The sequence below is a fragment of the Crotalus tigris genome, unplaced genomic scaffold (assembly GCF_016545835.1).
Source record: "Crotalus tigris isolate CLP2741 ecotype Arizona unplaced genomic scaffold, ASM1654583v1 scf7180000024370.6872682, whole genome shotgun sequence".
Classification (NCBI taxonomy): Eukaryota; Metazoa; Chordata; class Lepidosauria; order Squamata; family Viperidae; genus Crotalus; species Crotalus tigris.
This window is the reverse complement of record NW_024100540.1, coordinates 2,242,236-2,266,363: the sequence shown is the minus strand read 5'-3', so window position 1 is coordinate 2,266,363 and position 24,128 is coordinate 2,242,236. Positions and strand designations below refer to the sequence as shown.

The following is a 24,128-nucleotide window of genomic DNA, read 5'->3' as shown; positions in this document are numbered from 1 at the left end:
GGAAGGTTGGGACTTACTTTTTGGATGGCATGCCTATTTAATATTTAATAAAAAAGTGGATTGGGTTTTTAAGTCTCATATTATAAGAATCTCTTTGCTTAGAGTGTGGAGAAAGTATTATAAAAGTGACTTCAAAATACCATTATGGGCTATACCTCGGCATGCCATAGAAGGCATAAGGAAAGGGGTTAATATGGATATGGTCTCTTATGCACAGTTACTTAGATGGGATGGCCAAGATTGGCAGTTAAAATCTTTGGAAGAATTAACGCATGAAAATTTAACTTATTCATGGTTCCAATACAGACAAATAGTGGACAGATGGAAGATGGATTGTAAAATGGGCTGGCTTAGAGAAGATGAAGCTCTTTTAAAACAAGTAAGAGATCAAAGGCCAACCCATATTAAGAGAGTTTATGGGGTTTTAGTGGAATTGGACTCAGAACCTGAATTAGTTAAAGATTGTATGATTAAATGGGCACAGAATATTGGTGAAACGATTTCAATGGATACCTGGGAACTTATTTGGATAAGAAATGTTAAATTCACACAAGCGCAAAATTTAAGAGAGAATTTTTATAAGATGTTTTATAGATGGCACCTTGATCCAAAGAAAATGTCTATTATGTACCCTAATCTGCAGCCGAAATGCTGGAGATGTGGACATTTGGATGCTACTTATTATCATACTTGGTGGACGTGTAAGCATATAAAAGCTTTTTGGATTAAGATATGGTGGAATATCCAAAGAATTTTTAAACGGAGGGTAAAATTTACTCCGCATTATTTTTACTAGGTATTGTTACTGATTGTGATGCTAAGGAGGTTATATTGATGTTAAATTTGATTACAGCCGCTAGGCTGTTAATAGGGCAATATTGGAAGAAGGAATCCTTGCCTACTTTGCAAGAGTGGTTTCACAAAGTTTCGTATCTGGCAGAAATGGCAAAGATTTCGGCTTTTTTAAAGGAGCAATCTCAAGAGAAATTCTTTGCAGTATGGGAAAAATGGATAAATTTCATACAATATAATTTGGATATGGAAAAATACCATTTAGCTTTTTTATAACTTGTAATGATTGTTTTTTCCTTCTTTCTTTCTTCCTTTTTTCTTTACGTATTATTACTTATATATATATTTTTTTATATATATGTTCTATTTTTCGTCTACTTTTTTCTTTTTTTCTTTCTCTCTCTCTTTTCTTTTCCCTTTTTTTTCTTTTTTAGTATATATTATTCATTTTAAAGCTTATGTTATGCATATTATTATTATATATATTATTATATATATTATTATTATGACCTTTATTATTTTTATTAATTATCTTATAAATTGTAAACGTTATTTTTTAAAATTTGTTAAATAATCCTATATTCAGTTCTGGGAAGTCGGGGGGGGGAGGGTGGGGTGGTTTGGGAGGGGGGGGGATGTTTATTTGTAAAATTTTTGAAAAATTTCAATTAAAAAAAAAAAAAAGACACAAAGGCTGTAACCCTTGAGAGTTACTTGGATGAAATCTTCGGTACACAATGGAGCTTCTTTCCGGGTGAGGGCATGTAGGGCCGTGCTTGCTAAAGAATCTACTAAAAAGATTCTTAGTAATATTATTTTGGGGATACTTTTTCTGACTAGATGTTCAATGTTCTTAACTTTGACACAGCCATAGCCTAAGATGTAATGTCTACAACTCAAAGAAACTTATGTTCTTAGTTTTTCTTCAGCAGAATATTATTTCGCCCGCTATCGTCAAACCTGATGCCTATCAGTTTGGAAGTGAAACTGGACCACATCAAAATAAGGTGCTCCAGGTACAAAGAACCAGTGCTTTTTTTTCTAAAAAAAAAAAAAAAGGTGCCGGAACTCACACACATCATACAACCCGCCTTGCCTACCCTACAAGGTTCCATCCAAAAAAGGTGCCGGAACTCTGTTCTGGGCATTCTATGAGAAAAAAAGCCCTGCAAAGAACTATAGTTGTAAAGTAATGATACACTTTAACAAACAAAAAACTAATCCTATGCACTAAATGTTGTGGATACAGAAATAAGAACATCTGAGAACTTATGTCTCTTGGTCTAGTGCAGCGGTTCTCAACCTGTGGGTCGCGACCCCATTTGGGGTCGAACAACCATTTCACGGGGTTTGCCAAACAACGCAGTCCGCCATTTTTTCCCCCTTTTCCTTAGCTGTGCTACTCCCTTTTATTCTATTGGCTTTTGAAAGCCAATAGAATAGACTCTCTTGAATAGAGTCTAATTCTATTGGTTTTCAAAAGCCAATAGGAATTGTCCAGGCTGTCTCTGCCCTGCTGAGCCCGTCAAAAGTCCCGGTGCTGCAAGTTGTCTGCAGCGAAGGTGAGCTGTCTAGAAGTTTCCACCCCTCCCTGCTGAGCAACTACTAAAAATGTAGGTAAAAGAGGGCCAGGGGTGGGAGGTGGGAGGCCGGAGGGCGCAGGGAGGGTTGCTGGCGCACGTGGGGCCCGGCGGGTGCCTTACCTCCCTTGGGCTGGGCCAGCTGGTGGCCCACCGGTGGTCGCCCTGCGCCATCGCTGCCCCTTGCCAGCTACGCCTTGGCCGGCGCAGTGGGCAGCACCTGGGTGCTCCTGGGCAGGGAAAGTCCTCGACTTACGACTGGTTGGATAGTCCTTGACTTATGACCGGTTGGGTAGTCCTCGATTTACGACCGTTGGGTAGTCCTTGACTTACGACTGGTTGGGGGTCGCGGCATTAAAAAGATTGAGAACCACTGGTCTAGTGGGAATATTTGAAGGTTCTTTAATTCAAAGGCCTTCTGTCTTGGATGCTACTTGTTGTTCAGTACATCAGGGTAGACATTTGGGCTTCTAGGGCTGTAGACCCTGTAACAACTGCTCTGACTCATCCCAATGGCAAATAAATGAAGAATATAATCTAGCAACCCTCATGAGTCCATTAATATGAAAGGGAGGGCATCAGCGAAACCTCTATTTCTAAAGCCCAGGATGACATAATTGTATCATCCCTACTGCGATAGTAAATCATAGCTACAGATTTCTCTATTGCAGTGGCCGACCACCGGCTGGGCCACCAGCTGGCCCAGCCCAAGGGAGGTAAGGCACCCGCCGGGCCCCAAGCGTGCCAGCAACCCTCCCTGCGCCCGCCGGCCTCCCACCTCCCACCCCTGGCCCTCTTTTACTTACATTTTTAGTAGTTGCTCAGCAGGGAGGGGTGGAAAATTCCAGACAGCTCGCCTTCGCTGCAGACAACTTGCAGCACCGTTTGCAGAATGGGACTTTTGGCGGGCTCAGCAGGACAGAGACAGCCTGGACAATTCTTATTGGCTTTTGAAAGCCAATAGAATTAGACTCTATTCAAGAGAGTCTATTCTATTGGCTTTCAAAAGCCAATAGAATAAAAGGGAGTAGCACAGCTAAGGAAAAGGGGGAAAAAATGGCGGACTGCGTTGTTTGGCGACCCCCGTGAAATGGTCGTTCAATCCCAAATGGGGTCGCGATTCACAGGGTGAGAACCGCTGCTCTATTGCTTCTGCGGCTGACTCATATTTATGATGATTGCACTGTCACGGGATCATATGATCACCTTTTGGGGAAGCCAGATTCACTTAATGATCATGTTACTAATAACAACTGCAGTGATTCACTCAACAGCTGTGGCAAGAAAGGTTGTAAAATGGAGCAAAACTCACATAACAACTGTCTCGCTTAGCAACAGAAATGTTGGGCTCAATTGTGGTCGTTAAGTTGAGGTCTACCTGGAATTTGCAGAGATCAGCAAGAACTTCTGATTTCCAACTTTTTATCTATAGAGGCATAATTTTTCCTCAAATTAGGTTGTTAAAACATCAAGGAAAAATACTATGCTCAGTGATAATGAATACGCTGTTTTGTTTAGTTCCAAAGATGGTTTTAGTCAGAAGAAAGTATTCTAAGATCCTGAGGGACAACAAGAATTTTAACTAATTTAAACTGAATGATACATTTACAGGATGTAAATTAGGTATTTAACTTATATAGTAACCCTATTTGGCTCACAGAACAGCAATCAAAACAAAAAAGTTTAAACAACACAATATGAATTCCCAGAGCCCAAAGGGAACACTTCTCCATACATCCATATTCAGCTATACTGGTTCTAGCCTTACTGTATCCCAACAAAAACCCCAAATAAAAGAAGAATTAAAAATACAAACATACGGGGCATTTCTAGAAAGCATTCCTTTCTGGTACTGGATGATTGCATCGTCTGAATAAAGATTGAGAGCCTTGAATGGATTCATGCTGATCAAAATATGACCAACATAAGTCTGGGAAAAAAACAGAATATGACTTCATTATACTTACGCTCATTAACTTAGCTGGCATGTCAACAAATAGTTCCATTTCTCTTGTTGAGCATAGGCTTTGCATGAAAGATCTCCCAAGTTCAATCTCTAGAAGACCAGGAAGAGCTAGAAGAGATCCTCTGGAGAGCTGTTGCAAGACAGCTGCTTCCCTTCTATTGTATATTCAAGATGATTATGGATCTTTATAGACAACACGTTCCCTTCCCACACCCCATCTTTCAAACACATACAACAATCAGAGAAATTGCCAACAATCATAGATTTTCAAAAAGCAATGGTCATACATAGATAACATCTTGATGGAATCTCTTCTTCAGGCACAACAACACTGAGCTTTCACAGGCTTCCCTAAGAAGAAACAGAGATATTGTAGCTATTCTTAATATTCACGCACCTAGCTTTTATTAACCACAAACTAGAGTCAGGTGAAAATATGATTAGTCTTTGAAGTAAATAATGATATACTTTCATTTCCAGTGATGGACAAGTTTCAGAATGTAGAGAGTTCCACTGTGTTTTAAGAACTGTTTCCCTAATATTTTGGAGAGGAAATCAATGAAGGGCTAGAAAAATGGCATTGTGAGGGATGTTCTGCAAATAATTACCCGTTTTTTACTTACTCCAGTCTGGAAAGGTCTTCTGTCTTTTCTAGTTCAGTGTAACAATATCCATCTTTATATACCTGGAAGAATATGACCAAGATATTTCTAAGATATGTAGCATCATTTTAAACAATTATCACCCATAAGGATCCTTTATTCATGTGGCTAACCACAATGCAAGCGCTTTATAAAAACAGTTTTAAAGACAAGTGTGTGTAGGATAAGATAGTGGATCTGTGATTGCAGATATATTTGCACATATCAGGTGGTATATCCTTCAGCCAAACATCAAATTCTGAGGAAGCATGGAATGATTTGAACGGGATTTGTATTGACCTAAAAAGGAGACAGATGGGTCTGAACTTATATTATTCCAGTTATAGGCTGAGCAAAGCTGTAGAAATGTTTCCCTTAACGTTCAAGCAAACCAGTTCTATCCCTCAAGTCAGACCACTCTGTTTCTGAAATGACTCAGATTGAATCAAGCTATTTCTGCAGCTGTGGATCAGGCAGTTTCTATAAGCCTCGAGTCTAGACCTAGGTTCACGTTTGGGTAGCCTAAAAAAGAAGTCTTTTGAAACAAGGGCAAACTAGTGCCAGTAGAGTGAATAACAGTGTAAGACAGTTTTCTATGTTCCTAACCTGTTTCTGGGCCATGTCCTTCTGAAGAGTATCTTCAGTGACGTCTTCTGCCTCCCATCTTTCCAACAGTGATTTTTTTGATTCATGAGACTGGACTGGGCCCTTCTCTTTATATAAAGTCCACTTGCTTAGGTTCTCAATGGTAAGCCGTGGAAGTAACATTTCAGAATTCAACCAAGTTGTAGGGTCACATGTAAGAGGTTGATGCTGAGTCCAGTGTAATTGCTCCGTGGTTTCTGGTTCAGTTCTCTGAATGAGGTCTCCCATATCTTCTTCCTCAAAGTGCCTGGGAGAAGAGCCCTGTGACCTTTTCTCTTCCACTAAAAGAAAAGTAATAGCTATAACGATGACTATTGCTTATATTTCAAGATATATGAGTCTGAGGTGTCTACTTAAACCCTTGGTCCTTCCAAAAAACACTGCAGAGATATCACAGTATGGATGTCTTAAAAAATGAGAACATATTGTTTGGTGCATTATTTTCCCTCTCAGGTTTTACTTCAAATTTTTAAACAATGACACATCCTTGGAAAGAAGTTTACCTTTTGATTTGGTGATATCTAATTTCTGCTAAAATTAAAAGAATAATTGCAGAATCATTCTAAATCGAAACTGTAAATAGCACAAAGAAAAGATGTATTTTCTAGAAAAGAGAATGGGGTAGATAGATAGATAATCTCCTTTGACAATATCACATTTGAACTTTGTTACTAATGTACGTATTTTGGAGAACAATAAAGATCATGCATATTGGACAGTCTGTTAATTTGTGTGTTGTTCATTTCAACGTCCAACATTTTATTTATTCATAGTACTGCAGAAGGGAAGAATATAATCAACATGTGAAATGGACTCAGCATGGCTAAAGCAAGAGTAGAGCAGAGAACTGGGAATCATCTCCTGGTAAATTTAGATTCTAAGAACCAAGAACATATGTAGCCATTAGTGAGAAAATGGAATTATATAGTAGCTGAACCCAGAAAGAAAATGCACTGGAAAAAGAGGACATGGCAAAAATATTTAGAAAATAACCAATTGTACATGTTTGACTTCAAAGTCTTCACATACCACAAAAAATTTTCATTTACTTTAGACAGAATAGAATAGAATTCTTTATTGGCCAAGTGTGATTTGGCACAAAGGAATTTGTCTACAGTGCATAACCTCTCAGTGTAAGTCATAGACCATAAATTATAAGATACATTCATAAATCATAAGATACAATTGATAAATCATAATATACCAACAGGAGAAGGTAGTAGGAAAGATGAGAGGTGAGAAAGATGAGAACATGAGAAGAATCAGAAAATGACAAGCATAATAGCAATACAACCTACTACATAGGTAAATATCTTCAGACACAATATTGGAAGAGTTAGATATTTAGCAGAGTGATGGATTTCACATGATTGGACTTACTTAGTATGGGTTCATCAGCTTGAAAACTGCAAGGAAATCCTTGAGTATTTCTTTTCCCCTTATTTCTAGAGATTCCATGAGAAACATTTTTCGAATTCACTAATTGGTGAACCTGGGGAAATACAATGGCGAACTTATTGTCAGTAATATGATTCTTCTCTTCCTCAGATAGTTCACTGGACTTCATCCATGAAAAAATAGCTTCCTTGAAGAGATCATTTGAAGTCCTTCCTTCTTGCTCATCCTTTTCTATTAATGTCCCTTCATTTGAAATTTGATCACAATTTGATGAAGAACAAGAATATTCTTTGATAACCAAATCCTTTCTCCTGTGTTGTCTTATTGAAGTCTTATTACACTTCTTGGCCATCTCAGCTAAATTAACAATTCTGATGGCCATTCTTCTCCTGAATCCATATGGTTGGGTGCTCCTCATCCTCTTACCAAACCTCTTAGAGAACCATCCTGAGATGCCAACTGCACGCACTACCTTTAAGAAACGATGTTTCAAGCTTGCTTTTTTGTGAGGTTTCTGGCTAAGCCAATGGGTTACTTTTTTAAATGCTGAAATTGTTTGTAGAGATTTGTGTCTTGGTTGCTTAAATATTAATTGTTTTTTACCAGTAGTTTGTTCCCATGAAATCTCCTCTTTTCTACCCAGAGTCTGGTGTGCAACTGTTTTGACCTTTCCTATTTTTTCCCCATCTGCATCTTTCTTCTCAGCAGAACATTCTTTCATTTTCAATCTTGAAAGTGTTTTATTTTTTCTTGTATTTTTTTCGAAATGGATACTTTCAGTTTCCTCCAATTCAGAACCAATTTCTGTTTGCTTTCTGCGAGAAAAAAGCTTGCTAATTGCCAGCAGCTTGGTTTTAGCATGTTGGCTGTCTACCTTCAGCAGAATTTGAGGCTGAGAATTTGGGTGAGTATATCTTTTAGCCAGCAAAGCTACTCCATCCACCCTTGTTCGACCTGCTTGGTTTGACTGCTCTTCTAAACGGGAGCTTTGTTTGGCTGCATCAAATTTATTAGGAGCTTGACTTCTACATTTTACCAATTTTGAAGTTGTGCTTTGTATACTGGCCATTTGGTCACTGACACTTGCCTTTTCTTCTACTATGGTGCTCTCTTGTAGGGACCTAATCAAGCTAACATTATGGAACTTTGATCTTGTCACGTCAAGAAATGCTGTTACTTGGTTCATGCCACTTTTCTCCCTACTTATCATATTTACAGTATCTTCACTTCCACATCTATTTTCCTCATAGTTAGACTCTTCTTCACCCCTTCCATGTTCTGGTGGATGTCCATGGTTCCAAGAATCTCTTTCATCTTCAGTGTGGCTTCCACTGTAGTTTTCTGGGCTGCTTTCATCATCAGTTTGCTCATGGCTATCACCCAGTGGAGCTATTCCTGTTACTGAGCTTCTGTCCTTCCTCTTTATTTCTTCATCTCTCTTAAAATAATTCCCTTTAGTTTGAAACTCTTTTTTCTTCTTTTTGATCTCAGGCTTTTCTTCCCTTTGCCTAATGGTTTTCTGAGATGTCCGGTAACTTCTTCTTTCTCCGACAAACTGACTTTCTGTAGAAGCTGGTTGCCACTTCTCACCCAAATTATCTTCCAAAAAGCTTCTCTTCTCTGTTGATTTGAACTTTGCCTTGCCTGTCCCTTTATTTCCACTTCTTTGGTTCCACCTGCATTCCTCTTGGGAGTCCAAACATGATGAATCTTCTGAATTCACAGGAGTTGCTTTGGAAAACGTTTTGCCTGATTTCTTAGTCTTTGTTGCTTTGCCTTCCTTGTTTTTTCTGTTGCACCTCTTACCGCTGTTAGCGTGAGCCACCCATTTAGATTGTTTTCCAGTTTTATTATAATTTCTTCTTTGGCATGACTCTTGCTTCCAAGAGAAGTCTTCCTCACTTTCTGTTCTGAAAGATTCTGCATCAGGAGCAGTTTCGTACTTTCCTGCTTGCCCTTTATCTTCCTTTTTCAATGTGTATTTCTCATGGTCTTCAACGCCTCTAGGTTTGTAGCTTTTGACAATGATGTTGTGTAGTTGTTCTGAACTCTGATATTCCGGTCTCTGGGTCCTTCCTTTAGTCTTCTCTCCCAAATAGGTTATTGGTTCTCCATAGCTTCTCTTTGAATGGTCTTCTCTACTTTGTCTCTTTTCTTTTATTTCTTCGAAGCCACTCCTCCTCTTTTCTCCCTGTAGCTTTGTCAAATCTTTCTCACTTTTTGTCAGGCTTTGTAGGGAAAGATCATCCCCATCTTTATTGGAGAGCCTATAATCAGAATTAATTTCTTCATTGCTCTTTCTTTTCTTCAGTCTTTTCTTCTGCCTTTTGAATTCTTCAGCATGCTTTTTCTTTTTCTGGGAAGGACTGCTGGATTTCTTTTTTCTGCATGTTTTTTGTTCTGCCTTAGATTGAGAAGGTGCCATTTTTCTTTATTTGTGAGCACATCTGTGGGGGGGGGGAGAAAAATGCCATTTCTATGTCCAACTGTTTGCAAATAACAACCCTGATATGCAGTGCAACACACTTACAGATAAGATGACCAATTTCTGTATTATCTGAGGTCATTCTGTCCTCCAGGATTTTAGGGACTTGTCAGCCCATCCAACAGTTACGTTTTACTTTACATATCAAGACAATAAGGACATCAGAGTTTTATTATTCCAACACACCTATGATATTACAACCAAATCTTGTGCAAAATATTACACAGAAATGAAGAACTTATTTGTATATTTATATCTTACACCTAGACTTTAAATACAATTTCTTTTCTCTCTGCATTGAGATTGAGGACAATTTTTTTGCTGCTCCTAAATGAAAGAATTGGGAGCATTCAACTGTATAAATGTAATTCAAATGCAGACCTAGGAGGAAAGATGGATCCTATGCAGTTTATGATAATGTCCAAAATTAGAGTTTCTGCTTGTGTCAAATAAATCAAACAACCAGGCAGCTGCACCAATGCATTGTTTCATTAGAAGGAAAGATGCAAAACTAAGGTAGAGGCTCACTGAGTACAGAATGTAATTAAGCTGTTTAATTTTTCTCATATGCTAAGCAGCTGCAAATTACGTTCTTTTACTTCTCCTTAGGAAAATGCAGCAGTCCTATTCCATGGAAATTGAAAAGAATTGGGTTCTAAAATCAAACAATCAGTGTTGTGCCCCCAGCAACAATTATGTCAAAGTCTGCTAATAGGGAGTATGTGAAAAATATTATTGGCTATGAGAAAGAAAACTCTACATTTGGTCTGATATTTAGATAGGGTTTCAATTTTTTTTCAGCTAGAATAATTGAGATTTCTTACAAAAATGGTGATATACATAATTGCTAGCTTTTAGCTACGCTAAACATTTGCATTGTAACACAAATAAAATTCAGGCATGCAGATAGTCCTATTTGTCTATCTTACATTAATAAAAGCTACTCTGATAAAATTTAGTAGACTGTCCTTCATCCCAAATGGATGGTATGACCACAACAATAACATTTTATTGACTCAGGATTTAAACCCATATTTTCAGTGCATCCTGATTTAAAAATGTTTTCATTCTAATTAAAAGTTCTGTTTTATCTTAATATCAAAATGTTGAAAAAGCAAGCATATTTTTTTCACTTGTTCTTACTTACCTGTCTACTCTGATTTCATTAGTTGTGGAATTAGTTGTGATGAGATTAGCAGAACTGACACTTTTGCAAAACTAAGCAAACCGTGTTCCTTATTTCTCTAATAACCAGTAGAGGTCCTTTCCAATATTTATAAGAATATCCACTTTGATAGCAAACTTTGGTTGAACTAGGAAGTCTATGCAATGAGGAACAGAAGGATGAAGGGAAGCTAGTATCAATAATTCAAGATTCTTTTCAACCAACAATGGCACCAGGTGGCTAGCAGTCCTCCAGAAAAATAGAACCGATGAGTTTTGATTGAATGTAGAGGACATGCCAGATTCAGACACAGTGGCAAAAAAACCAAAACCCAACCCTGTAGATTTTACATCGGAATTAACTCGGGAATCATTATGGCTGCATTTTTAATTTATGTATTCCTGATTGTGACATGTGGATTTAAATCTGGATTTTCTTCAATAATTTTGTGTATTAAAAAGAAAACAATGACAAAGAATCTTACAGCATTCGAAAAGCTAATGAATGAATTGTGGTACAAACTTCTATTTGCCAGTACAAATGTACTGCTAGGCACAGAGAGAAAGCACACAGAGAAAGAAAAGAGTCAAATGAAGTTCAGCAAAAGAGATTTCCTAAAGTGGAGAGAATAGGAGGCGTGTGTGTGTGTGTGTGTGTGTGTGTGTGTGTGTGTGTGTGTGTGTGAGACCATCATCAAATGGTAGAAGATCCAATTAAGGTTGATGTGCCCCTATCCCAGCTAATAATAGTAAGGTAAAAAACTGTAATTGTTTCCAATTACTTTCTGTAGCCACTCTAAGCCTGAGAGTGTTAAATCTGCATATCAATTCAAAGCCAGCAACTTTCGGCTGGGGCCTTTTCTTTTTCTGTCGAAGCCTGGTAGGTGGGTGGGTTCAACAAAATTCAGTCCCAATATTTCGGCAATCATTGGGCTAAATGACAGCAGAGTACATACAATTAGACCATCAAATTGTATCAAAGTTACTGATCCTAATGTTAGGGCTCTTGTTTTATGTAACTTGCTTGGAAGATGGGGAGATATACCTGTACTTTGAGAAATATTGGTTTTTTTGGGTTCTGCTTGATGCAGGGCAGCTTTGAGATGGAACCAAGAGAAGAGAGAGTGAGCCATGCAAAAAAAGGCAATGAAGTATCCACACCTCTTGTCTATGCGTGAGAAGGCAGCTGGCTTTACCTCTAGCACTGATGAAGAATTGGCAAGTTGTTGTTCTCTCCCCCCCCCCCCAATCACTGTATTTGTGGTTGCACTGTATGACTGTTTGTTAATGGCGTCCCACCTGAAAACTTAATTGACAAGCTCTCCCAAACACTCTCTTCATCTGATATATTAGAAGATGCTGCCCTCCCCTTCCATCTATACATATATATACTGCTCAAAAAATAAAGGGAACACAAACGTATAGGATCCTATACGTTTGTGTTCCCTTTATTTTTTTTGAGCAGTATATATATCTCCACCTCTTTTTCCATCCCAGTTGCTGAGTAAATCACCTTTTCTTTTTCTGTTTTGTAGACCATGGATTAGAGGATGGGGGCTTCTTACCTACATAGTAATAAAGCCCCCTCGTTGCACCATGCCTACCCACTCACCACTCACCATCACCTTATCAAGAAAACTCAGGTGCTGGCGGGAGAGCCATAGACTGAACATCAGTTTTAAGTAGCACATACTCATCCGGGTTTTTGCAAGCTACTTTGTTCGGCCTGCCTAGGGGCGATGGAAAGAGCAAGAGGGAAGAGCCTGAGGCGGCGTTAACGTGCTTCTTATCTATTGTTAAAAAAGAAAAAGGCAGCTTGATCCTGCACCCCCGCAAGGTCGTTAAGATAAGACCTGGATGCTAGCCCTTCTTTGCATGTTGGGTGGGGCCTGAATCTCTCCCTCGGCCCGTAAGAGGTTACTTAATTAACATCCACTTACGTTGGGGGGGGGGCGGTGGCGAGAGGAGAGGAATCTCCAAAAAGCCGATCTTGATTTACACTTTTTCCTCCCGTCGGTTTCCAACCAGATAGACTTCGCTTTCCCCGAGAGCTCGTTCCCCGAGGGTGAACGTTCGGAAAGAAACAGAGGTGAGTTCGGGTTTTCAGGGTTTTCTCCCTTGTGTATAGATTCCTTGTAATGATTCCCAGTTTGATTCCCATAAAAGTCGAAGGCATCTCAATTCGAAGTGGCCCTTTATTTCCCGTTGGATCCGTCTCGCCCGCTTCTTTCTCAAGGCCAGACGCTGCCAGGGGGAAGCCCTGCAAAAGAAGAGGCCGCGGGGATAGTTTGGGGGAGGCGGGGAGGGCTGCCCCTTCCCCATCAACACTCATCCCTTCCTGGGTCGAATTGAGACTTATTCCCTTCTGCCCCGGTTTCTTCGCTGGCCATTCGGAAGTGGCCGGGGTACCTTTTTTTTTTTTTTTTTGCAAAAGACTCTGCTACGGCCACATTGGCGCGTTGATTTCCACCTTTCGTTGCGTGGGGTCTCCTTGTTTTTTGAATGCCCCTTTGAAAAATAATTGAATCGGTCAAATCAGTGGTTCCCCCCCTTTTTTAAATTTTCCAACGGGTGCAGCGTGCCCTACGTGGGCTCAGGAGCATGGGGTAGGAAGGTGGATTTCTTGCACGACCCGGATCTGAGAAAAGATCCAGGGGGCTCCCGTGCCTAGCTTCCTCTTTTCCAAGGCCAAGCGAGGGCCCAGCTGTACGACTCTTCCTCCCCCTCCGACTCGCAAGATTTTGCTTAAACCAGATTTAGAGGCAGCACCGAATGGCGGGGTCGCTATAAAAAATGTCTGCGTTGGGGAATTGCTCAGGATCGCGTGGCAGAAGAAAAGCGGGCATTCGCCGTGCTAGGCGAAGTAACCAGCAGTGAGTCGCGGTGTTGCGACTTCGCTTGGTTTACGGGACAGGTTCAGCCTGCAACCCCAATTCACGCGCTCTTTTCAACGAAAAGGGAAGGGGGCTACACAACTCAGTTGCGAAAGGGGAACTCGTCTGCCAGGGCCCGCGACGGCCTGAGCTCAAAATACACTGGCATCGGCTATTGGAGAAAGAACGGACGTGACTGTGACTCCTTTTCACGGGCAGTTTACATTCGATCGAACGCTTCAGAGTGCCGCTTAACCCAGTTGCTGAGTCTTAATTATAAAGGTCCTCAGGACGTTGTTGTAAATGCATGGCATAGCTTGTTTAATTTGGATACAATAACGGAAAGGGGTGCTTCCCCCCCCCCAGACTAAAGCAGAAAAATAACCAGAATCTTGCAGTTCTTCTATCTTGTTTTGGTACCACTTTACACAGTGGAACAAGAGAGAAGGTGATAGGCTATAAATTGTATTTATGAAGGCCACCAAGATAACAGATTCTAGGAAGAAAGGGGGGGGGGAAACTGCTGTTCTCAGGGTATTCAAAGTCCACTTTGAAGCAGCATTGTATTCAGCAATAGGGGATGAAATGGATTTTGAAGTTCACTAACCCAGGTACAATATCAAATATGACCAGGTTAGGCCATAAACTTGCTAACTTCAAAAACCCCATCTAATCAAATTCTTAGTCACTCATCTAGTATCATCCAAAGATGGCTAACTACCATCCAGGGATTGACCAAGTGGACTGTTATTTTAAGGAATTTACCTTGAAAATCAGCACTGAAGTTCGGAAATGCTGCAAAAATGAATACCCATCATGGAAATGAACTATAAATATATATTTTTTTAAAATTTGACTTAAACCTCTACACCAGGGGTCCCCAACCCCCGGTCTGTGGACCAGTACTGGGCCACAGCATGCCAACAACCAGTCCACACAAACAAGCCAAGCCCCATCCATGGGATGCAGGAAGCACACAAAACCATGTATTATCCGGTCCATGGAAAAACTTCTCCACAGAACTGGTTCCTGGTGTCCAAAAGATTAGGGACCTTTTCTCTACACCAATGCATTCTGGAATGCCAGTTTTAATATGAGAGCGAATTGGGGAGATATAAAGAATAACCTCTGCAAAATTATTAAATTAATAAATAAAGCAACTGGGGAAGATAATTTGAGAGAAAGAATATCCTCTGTAAAAATAATAATAAATGGAAGTAATCTTGCGTGCTTTCCAGTTTCAAAGAGAGAAAAAAACTTATTGTAACTTTCAACTGGAGAATAAATCATATGACATTACCAGTTCCCAAGAACACCTAACCCAGTGATGGCGAACCTTTTAGAGACCGAGTGCCCAAACTGCAACCCAAAAACCCACTTATGCATCCTCGGGTGCCGGGTGAGTGTGGCCCATTGGGTGGGTGTGGCCCATTGGGTGGGTGTGGCCCATTGGGTGGGCGTGGCTGCAGTGGTAACGGCAGACTGGGTGGGACTAAAAAGTTCAATCAATCCCAACATTACAAGATCTTTTTTTTTGCCCCACGAGAAGTTGAAATTGACTGATTGATTGAACCTTTTTTTTTTGTACACGGTTGCGGAGGCCTAAAGCGAAAAGGTTTTATAAAACCCAGCTGAAGGCCTAGGACTGGGGCGATGGCGTGTGTGCCCACAGAGAAGGCTCTGACTGCCGCCTTTGGCACTTGTGCCATAGGTTCGCCACCACTGACCTAACCCCTTTGGATTGGCCTCCTCCCTGAATTCATTGGAACAGAAACTCCTATCCCCACACCTCTTTCTCCTCTTCTCTATATGTTATATTTTAGAGATATTTCTATTATTAATATTTTGAAACTTAGAATGACTAAGTTTACTTTAAAGCAATTGTTGAAGACAGCTTCTACCTTCACATTAATGGAATGAAAGGCATAGATTTCATGCAGCTAGATCTTTGCAAATACAGTATTGAGGTGAAATATAAAACAAGGGTTTATATTTACTTTCCCTTGACATGGCCAAAATCCCTTTAATGACTGCAAATTTTGCCTGTTCTGGATCCCATTGATAAAATGATAAGACCTAGCCTTGCCTCTTATGACACCTGGCCTCTTGAGCAACATACCCTACCCCCAAGATTCATACAGCCCACCTACTCTGACCTTATTTAAATAAATCTTTAAAACCTGGCTCTATCCCCAGGACTTTGGCTACAGTCGAAGATTAATCCCTTGGATGATGGTACTTTTTTTCTTAAACAATTGTTGTCTTTTTCCAGTTTTTTGATGTTTTTTTTTGTCTTTTTGTCACACTTTTATTGTTCTATTTTGTAAGTCTTCCGGTGCTGTAACTAATTGGGTGGCCTATAAATTTCATAAGCAAATAAATACATTAAATATTTGGTTTCTTTGTGCCAATAGAAAGCAGTGATTCCAGTGATGGTTTTCAGCCTGCTGTGTAATTAAAGATACAAGTATTTCAGAAGAAAACACTTTTGGAGAATGGAAGGTAATAAAATAATATGAAATTGATAGTCTACAAATACACACTTCTGGCAGGAGGCAAAATAAAATGTTGACTCTTCAACAGGAAATGGTTTTGTTTAGCAGATGCATGCTTTTACATTCTTTTGGAGAAAAAGGACCATTTCTAAAAATACATTTCAATAAAGCCCACATTAGCCAAATTGGAAAGTTGTAAGCTCTGAATTAACTTTTTCTGTGCCAGGCCACAGGAAGGTATTTCGGTATCCTAATTTAATACTAAAACTAATATGGTTTTAGTGCTTCCATTTTTCTCTTCAAAATTATAACAGAATAAAAAATTGAGGATTATTCTTCTGTTTCTATCTTGGTTTGCCATTGAGCAGTTCAAAGCAGTACACATGATTGGTTCTCCCCCTAATTATTTTAATAATATTAATTTTACAAGCATTCCAAGGACAATTTCTTCTTCTTCTTCTTCATCTCCTTCTTCTCCTTCTCTTTCTCCTCCTCCTCTCTTTTCCTTTCTTCTTTTCCTTAGTGTTTCAATTTACATTCTAATTTTCCATTCTTAAAGTGGAAAGCATCCTTGCTTTGTAAAAATTCATTGATGCAGAAATAGCAGAAAGTATTCACACCACTGTGCACTGTAAAATATGGGTGTATTGCTAATAACGATGCATTACTTTTTTGTGGTTTGGAGAATCATAAAAGCTGGGTGGGCATTGTCTTTCTGTGGTAGAATTCCTGGGATTTTAAGACCAAGGGCACATCTGCATATCCCACTGAAATCCTGCCAGATTGTTTTAATACTTTTATTAAAAATTACAATGAAAAATAACTATAAAGAATAAAAAGAAATGCAGAATAGGAAAAATAGAAAGAAAACTAGAAAATAAAATAAAAATATATAGTAAAGAAAAGAATAACTTGTCCTTCATCGCAGCTATAAACAATTTTAGTAACTTTTCACCTTCTTTTAAAGATGATTTCTTTTCATATCTCATCTCTTGTCTATAAACAAACCCTTAAAACCTCATCATTTCAGTCCTGGTCAACAAAAGATTGTTATGACAGCATATCTATTTGAACAAATAAACCAAATTTGTATTTGTTCCTTTCAACGATTTGAATCCTGACCCCTCAAATAATGTCCAAGAATTTTATTTCTTTTCATTTATAATTGTTCCTTCTCACAAAATTCTTCAAAGCTTTAACAATTCCCTTTTGCCATTTCAATATTAAAAAGTTATCCAGGTCACTCTTTTGGTTTGTTATTTGTATATCCCTTTAAATTATTAACATATCAGACGGTTTCATTTACATGTCCAGTGTAGCATCTTTTTCCATATCATTCTTCTAGCCCAGACATGTCAAACACAAGGCCCGGGGGCCGGACGAGGCCCGCGAAGTGATTTCATGTGGCCTGCGAAGCCATCCTGGAAACAGTGAGGGAATGGCCCCTACTGCCTTGGCCCTGGCCAAGGTTGGCCGGGAGCCAATGTACAATTTTGTAGTGGCCCTCTATGCTGAAATGCATTCAGTCTTAGCTCCACAAAGCCATCTGGAAACAGCGAGGAACCAGCCCCTGCCGCATTGGCCCCGTCTCCTGGGTGTATGCTGGGGAGGTGTCACCCTTTGTGAGGAATGAAGAAATGTGCTATCGCCTGGAAGTGGCCAGCAAATGGCCCTTGCCTACTTCACATATCCGGCTTGATGGGCTCTAGGGGAGGGGTTTCAGCAGGCAGTGAGGCCCCTCCAGTAGACGATGCCTTGGCACTTGCCCTGGTCCCACCCCCTTCTGCCAGAGACCCTCAGAACTATCCCACTGCTGCCCAGGCCCCCAGAGACACCCTTGATGCAAACAATATAGAGCTGGCCATGCCCAGCCAATAGGCCACACCCACTCCATCCACACCTACCCAGTAGGCCACACACCCCCGCCCCACCTCCCCCGCAATGCTGATGCGGCCCTGAATGAAATTGAGTTTGACACCCCTGTTCTAGCCAGTCATTTTTAAATCCATTTTTCCGATAATTCTCAGTTTTGTCTGATAAAATTGACTTCTCTTCCATTAAACACAATCAAAAGTTAAAATTAGCTTCTAGGTCCATTGTTCAAAAATATCCTTCAATATGTCAATGTTAAAATAGTTTGCTCCATTCTTATCATTAATATGTGTTATTCTCTTTTAATTGTAATCTTTAGTTCCTTCTAGTTCCCTCTAGTGTCCAAACTTCAAAATCCCATCCTATCATGTTGTAGACATTCTCATGAGCTCTCTTGATTGGGAGAGGAATTATGAAGAGCTGGTCTATTTGTCAGGTCTTCATTCTGTCACGGTCATTACCATTTTCACTATTTTTCCCCTGGAAGTCAAATCCTGCCAGGTTTCTTTTAATTAAAGTGTTGAGGTCAGCATATGAATTTCAGTAATAGTTGAAAGAAAATTGTGGGAACAGGCATGAAAAGGATAGATTCAAGAAAAGCAGGGTTGCTACTCAGCTCAAGATATTATGTGCATGAATTAATTACTGAGCTGGCTTGGATAATTTACACACACACATTAAAGTAGATATTATTGAATTGATATAACATTATTATTCTAATTTTGCATCCTCGTTGGATTAAATAAGAGATACGTCTCTCTATATTTTTCATGGAAAAAATGGTTATTAATTAGCCGGGAAAATGTATATGGAGTGGCAGAACCTATTTAGAATCCCTAAATAGCCACGAACTAAGTTGATAGTTCCTTAAAATCAGTTGATAGTTATCTAACTCCAGGTGCTAACCATTAGTTGAGAAGATTCCTGTGTATAAGCTTTTTAGCAATAACTTAATTTAATTGGTTCTTCATATGTAGACTTGGTCTTTCCTTTCTGACAAAAATGCTGTTTCATAGTTTTACAATTTCAATCAGATAGCTAATTTTAGTCAGCTAATAAATTAGAAGCCAAATGGGTTATTGACCAGGGTGTGACATTTGGTATTATATCCCTTTTGTTTAGTAACCATAGTTTCTGTAACCCAGTTGCAAGTGAATCAGTGCTGTCTCCACCCACACAGAGCCCCCACTTTGGTTACCCAGCAGCTTTTGAATTATCTCCCCAATTTGCTTCTGTGCTCCAGGAGATTGTTACTGCTTTGAAAAGGAAAGAAAATTCATATCCAGTCTCTTCCTCAAAAGAAACCGGAGACATTTACTAAAATATTCATGCCCAGGAAGAGAGAACCAAAGCAATTAAATGGCACACATTTAGAAAAACTGTTCCCTTATATTTCACAGATCCTTTGTTGCCTAATAGTTGGTCACTCAGTCAGGCTCAGGGGACAGATGCTGTTGTAACGGAAGTGCTGGCTCTCCTTCTGGATCCCCAGAAGTGTCATAGGTCAGAGAATTAGGCTGCTCTTTAAAAAAAAAAAAAACTCTCTTCAATTGTGTCCAATTCTCAGATTGGATAAGTCCCTGTAATTTTCTTGGCAAGGTTTTTTGAGAAGTGATTTGCCATTGCCTTTTTCCTAGGGCTAAGAGAAAGTGACTGGCTCATATTACCCAGTTGGCTTTGTGTGTAGGGCAGGGCTAGAACTCCCAGTTGCTGATGCCTTAACCACTATACCAAACTGGCTCTTCTTAACCACTACACCAAATTATTTGGACAGAAAGGTGCAAGCAAAATATTTATATTGCAGGTGAATAGTACGTTATTTGTTGATTCAGTTGCCTGTTTGTTTGTTCTGTGTCTTTAAGTCAGTATTAATTCCTGGCAACAGCCTAGGCTAATCCCTGCAGTTTTTCTGGCAAGATTTGCCCTTGTCTCCTCTTTAAGGCTGGTGAGAATGACTGGTCCAAAGTCACCCAGCTGGTTTTGTGCCTAAGGCAGGACTAGAACTAATGGTCCACTGTTTTCTAGCCTGTACCAAATTTGGAAGATCCAAACTTATGGAGCTGTTAGTGGGATTTGTTTAAAGGGCTTCTTATTTATTAGATTTCTATGAAGAGGAAGAATGAAATAGCCCATCTGATAATAAAAATATCAAACTGTCTAAAATCATGAAAAGGGTCACAAAGATCAAAGCAAAAAAAAATGTCTAGATGTAGAACAGGCACATTACTGTAGAACAGTGGTTCTCAACCTTTTTAATGCCGTGACCCCCAACCGGTCGTAAGTCGAGGACTACTCAACTGGTGCAGCACCGTTTGCAGAATGGGACTTTTGGCGGGCTCAGCAGGGCAGAGACAGCCTGGACAATTCCTATTGGGTTTTGAAAGCCAATAGAATTAGACTCTATTCAAGAGAGTCTATTCTATTGGCTTTCAAAAGCCAATAGAATAAAAGGGAGTAGCACAGCTAAGGAAAAGGGGGAAAAAATGGCGGACTGCGTTGTTTGGCGTCCCCCGTGAAATGGTCGTTCGACCCCAAAAGGGATCCCGACCCACAGGTTGAGAACCTCTGCTGTAGAAGGAAAGCAAAAAATTTGAAAGGGCTTTGCTGCCATCTAATGGTCACCCAGAATTTTGCAGGGCAGATCTGGTTGCCTAATCAAGACCAGCATATGAATGCAATTTAACATTGCAACTGCCTGTGATATTAGAAGGATCTTATATTTGAAAAGGCTTGGTAAGCAGGGTCTCTCCAAAAGATCTAGACATTGCGTCCTTGCTCCTTTATATCAAATCCAAAAGTCAGTAGAATCTGAGGATGAGATTATGACCTCCCATTCTGTTTGATGCAGTGGAATCAGGCAAGTGATATGCCATTTTTCTCAATCTGGTAACCTGCTTTGGATTTCCCACAGTTCCCTGCCAGCACGGCATTTGATAGAAATCCAGTATGTCAAGAGAGCAGCAGATTGGGAGTGGCTTCTGCAAGATTCAGGGCTATCTTCTCTGTGAGAGCAGCCACAGGTGGACTATGACAGCATATAATTGGAAAGAAAAACAATTTTGATTTCTTGGGTGCATTGCTGCACTGTAAATCAGTGTTTCTCAACCTTGGCAGCTTGAAGATGTTGTGGACTTCAATTTCAAGAATTCCCCAGCCAGCATGCTGGCTGGGGAATTCTAGGAATTAAAGCCCACACATCTTTAAGCAGCCAAGGTTGAAAAACACTGCTTGTAAACACATACAAGATATTCAAGGTTTCCCAGCTGCAGCTTTGGTTAGAGATAGATTCCATGTAAAAAGTGCATCCTGGCTCAAATTAACTGATCATTTGTTCCAAATTATTGACGTCAGAATGCTTGTGACCCTGGAAAGTTTGGATCTTTGTCCCAACTGCTACAGCTTCCATGGCTTAGGCCACGAAGCTTACTGCAGGCCTGTGAGATCTAGAATGTGTGTTGCCAGGCAACACTACAGCTATTCCTACATCAATTAGAGACCTGGAGGTGAGGGAAAATACTAGAAGTACTACCCTTTAGCAAATTACATATTAGAAAGCTCTTTCATTGACTTTCTCTTCTATCTCAATCTTTAAATTTCAGAAATTCTTACGGATTCAGCAGCCACAAAAGATAAGATGGCTGTGCATCCCAATGACACAGAAAAGCCAAAATCTTGCAGGGAGAAGTTTCTTCAAGCATGGAATGAAAAGCTGAAACTCCAGCCATGTCCCATATTGTATTCTCAAACAGTAGCATCTCAGTCGGCAGTTGATATTTCTGTCCAGGAAAAGCAGACAAGGAACAACAAGGCCCTGTCAGATTTACAAACAAGGGCCTCATTGCACCACAATGAAAACGCCGTTTACTTTGTGAAAGTAATGTCTCTTCCTCCAGAGCAAATGCATCCAACTGGGGCTGTATGTGTAGGTGAACACTGGTCACCGCAAGATGCTGTGGCATCTCAGCATAGCAACTGTGATGTTACAGACAAGAATGTGCCAAGTGGATCCATGACAAGTGTTGAAGAGGAACTCCTACAGTTTTGTGTTTCTGATTTACTGATGGAGTCTCCAGCACGGAAGAGGCCTAGATTGCTGCCACCTCACCGAAAGATGCATGTGGAGGTGTGGAAGAAAGAGGCATCACCGCCATTGCAGAAACATGCAAGAAATCCAGTCCCACTGGCATACAATCACCTGGTAGATACCATGTCAATGACCAATCTTGCTGACCTCCCTGAAGTGGAATCTTTTTATCGCAGATTTAATCCTAAATTAAAACAAAGTTGTGATAGGAAGAACAGTCCAATCCAGTCAGGTGCTGAGGGCTTTTTTCTTGCCAGGAACACAGATGTTTCTACCTCCCAAGAGGCTGGTGGAAAAACTGCCAAGCAACATCAGCAACTGAGCTTGAACAGAAGTTCTCCCTTACCTAATCTTATGGTGGCAAACATAGAATCTATGAATTTCTCTCAAAATATCCATCTGCCACCAAAGAAACGATACTGTCATGGCTGCCTCTAAAAGATTTGCCATTAAGTTGGCTGCATGCTATACTAGATGTGCCTAAGACCAAAGCTTTTTAACAAATCTTCCAAATGATAAATAAAATGTATATATTATTTTACAGTGGTTAATGTAAGACGTTACTTTTGTATTTTTGAAATAAATTTTTTAAAGTATGTAATTGTCTTTCAGTAATTCTTAGTAGCTTTAGAAATAGGATATTATTTATTTTCTCCCCTTTCCACCTGCCAAAACAGATATTTTGAAAAACACTTCTATCCAGTGTGGTTCCATCAACAGTGAAGTTGGATAGTCCATTTTTACATGCACACCCACAAGGATTATTTCAGAGTATGAGGGATATTGTAGAAATGTAGGATGTCACTACTTTGTGTATATAGCAGTGGTGGCGAACCTATGGCACGCGTGCCAGAGGCGGCACTCAGAGCCCTCTCTGTGGGCACGTGTGCCATGCCCCCAGAGATGGCGAGGGACTGGCCCCCGCCACCCTGTCTGCCATGACCACTGGGGCCACGCCCACCCGGCACCTGTTGATAAATAAGTGGGTTTTGGGTTGCAGTTTGGGTACTGGGTCTCTAAAAGATTCGCCATCACTGGTATATAGCATGTGACACAACCATACACTTGTCCATTGTATGTGTGCAATTTACTTTCTTTAGCAATACTTTTTTCCAAGTTTGGCCAGGAAAAGGATCTTGTATTCTAAAATAAGAACATGTAAAATGTCCCATATACCTGCTTAATTCTATAGTAGCTCATGTTTTCAGACTGTAGTCTGAAGCCCAACAATTCTAGGAGATTGAGTACAAATCAGAAGCTGTACCTTTGAGATTTTCAACCTTTCACTTTGTTTCATCTGAGAAATAATTGTTTTCTAGAGAGAGGAGCAGTGGCACATATTTTTCACAATGGATATAAGAAAAAATGAATATATTTGCCTTTGATTTTAAATTCCCCTTTTAAATTGCTTTTCATCAGCTAACATATTCAGCTTTGGTATTACTTGAATGTTATTTGTCTTATTTTAATAGTTCCAGTCCCTACTCCCTATGCAGGAACCACCATATAAAGAGGGCTGAAATAGTCCCAAGGAATTCTGGGAAACAAGGTAGTATTGGAAAGAGGCAAACTCCATTCCGATTCACCAGGATACAACAAGAGGGGAGGAAAAGCACAATTAGACTTGCAAGACTGACAGCAGCCCATATTTCACTGAAATAGGTTATAACAAAGTCTTGAGCAAGACTAGTTGTTAGTCATTTGATGAGGTATTTATTAAAGTTCATTGGACCACAGGAAATGGGAATCACCTTGTCTTGTACCTCAGATCGTAATTTATGTCTCTCAGTCTTGCAAGAATAATTTGGGTCATTGTTCAATATACCAATACTATTTTCTCTAGAGCAGTGATGGCAAATGTTTTTGGCTTGACATGTCAACATTTCAGAAATGCCTAACTCAGTGGTGGCGAACCTATGGCACGCGTGCCAGAGGTAGCACTCAGAGCCCTCTCTGTGGGGGCACACGCCATGCCCCGGAGATGGCAACCATCCCTCTTCAACCAGCTGCCCGCTAACTCACCGAGGTCCCACATGGCTGGATGTATCCCAGCACCCATGTGCTTGCTGGCCTCTGTGTGCGGGGGCTGATGGTGTCAGGCAGCAGCCGCCCCGGCACCTGCCTCACCTTGCC

General features: G+C 40.1%; 1 protein-coding gene across 2 annotated transcripts; it reads left to right on the top strand.

Annotated features, from left to right (window-relative positions):
• Positions 1-12,342: 12,342 nt before the first annotated feature.
• LOC120301196 lies at positions 12,343-22,474 on the top strand. 2 transcript variants are annotated; one of them, XM_039328085.1, is made up of 4 exons: positions 12,343-12,508; positions 12,700-12,760; positions 15,959-16,046; positions 21,511-22,474. In XM_039328085.1, exons 3-4 carry the CDS (start codon positions 16,040-16,042, stop codon positions 22,431-22,433), a joined length of 930 nt encoding a protein of 309 aa, XP_039184019.1. In that variant the 5' UTR covers positions 12,343-12,508; positions 12,700-12,760; positions 15,959-16,039; the 3' UTR covers positions 22,434-22,474. The 2 variants fall into 2 exon arrangements, with proteins under 2 accessions (XP_039184019.1, XP_039184018.1); XM_039328084.1 differs by having other exon boundaries at positions 12,343-12,580.
• Positions 22,475-24,128: the final 1,654 nt, after the last annotated feature.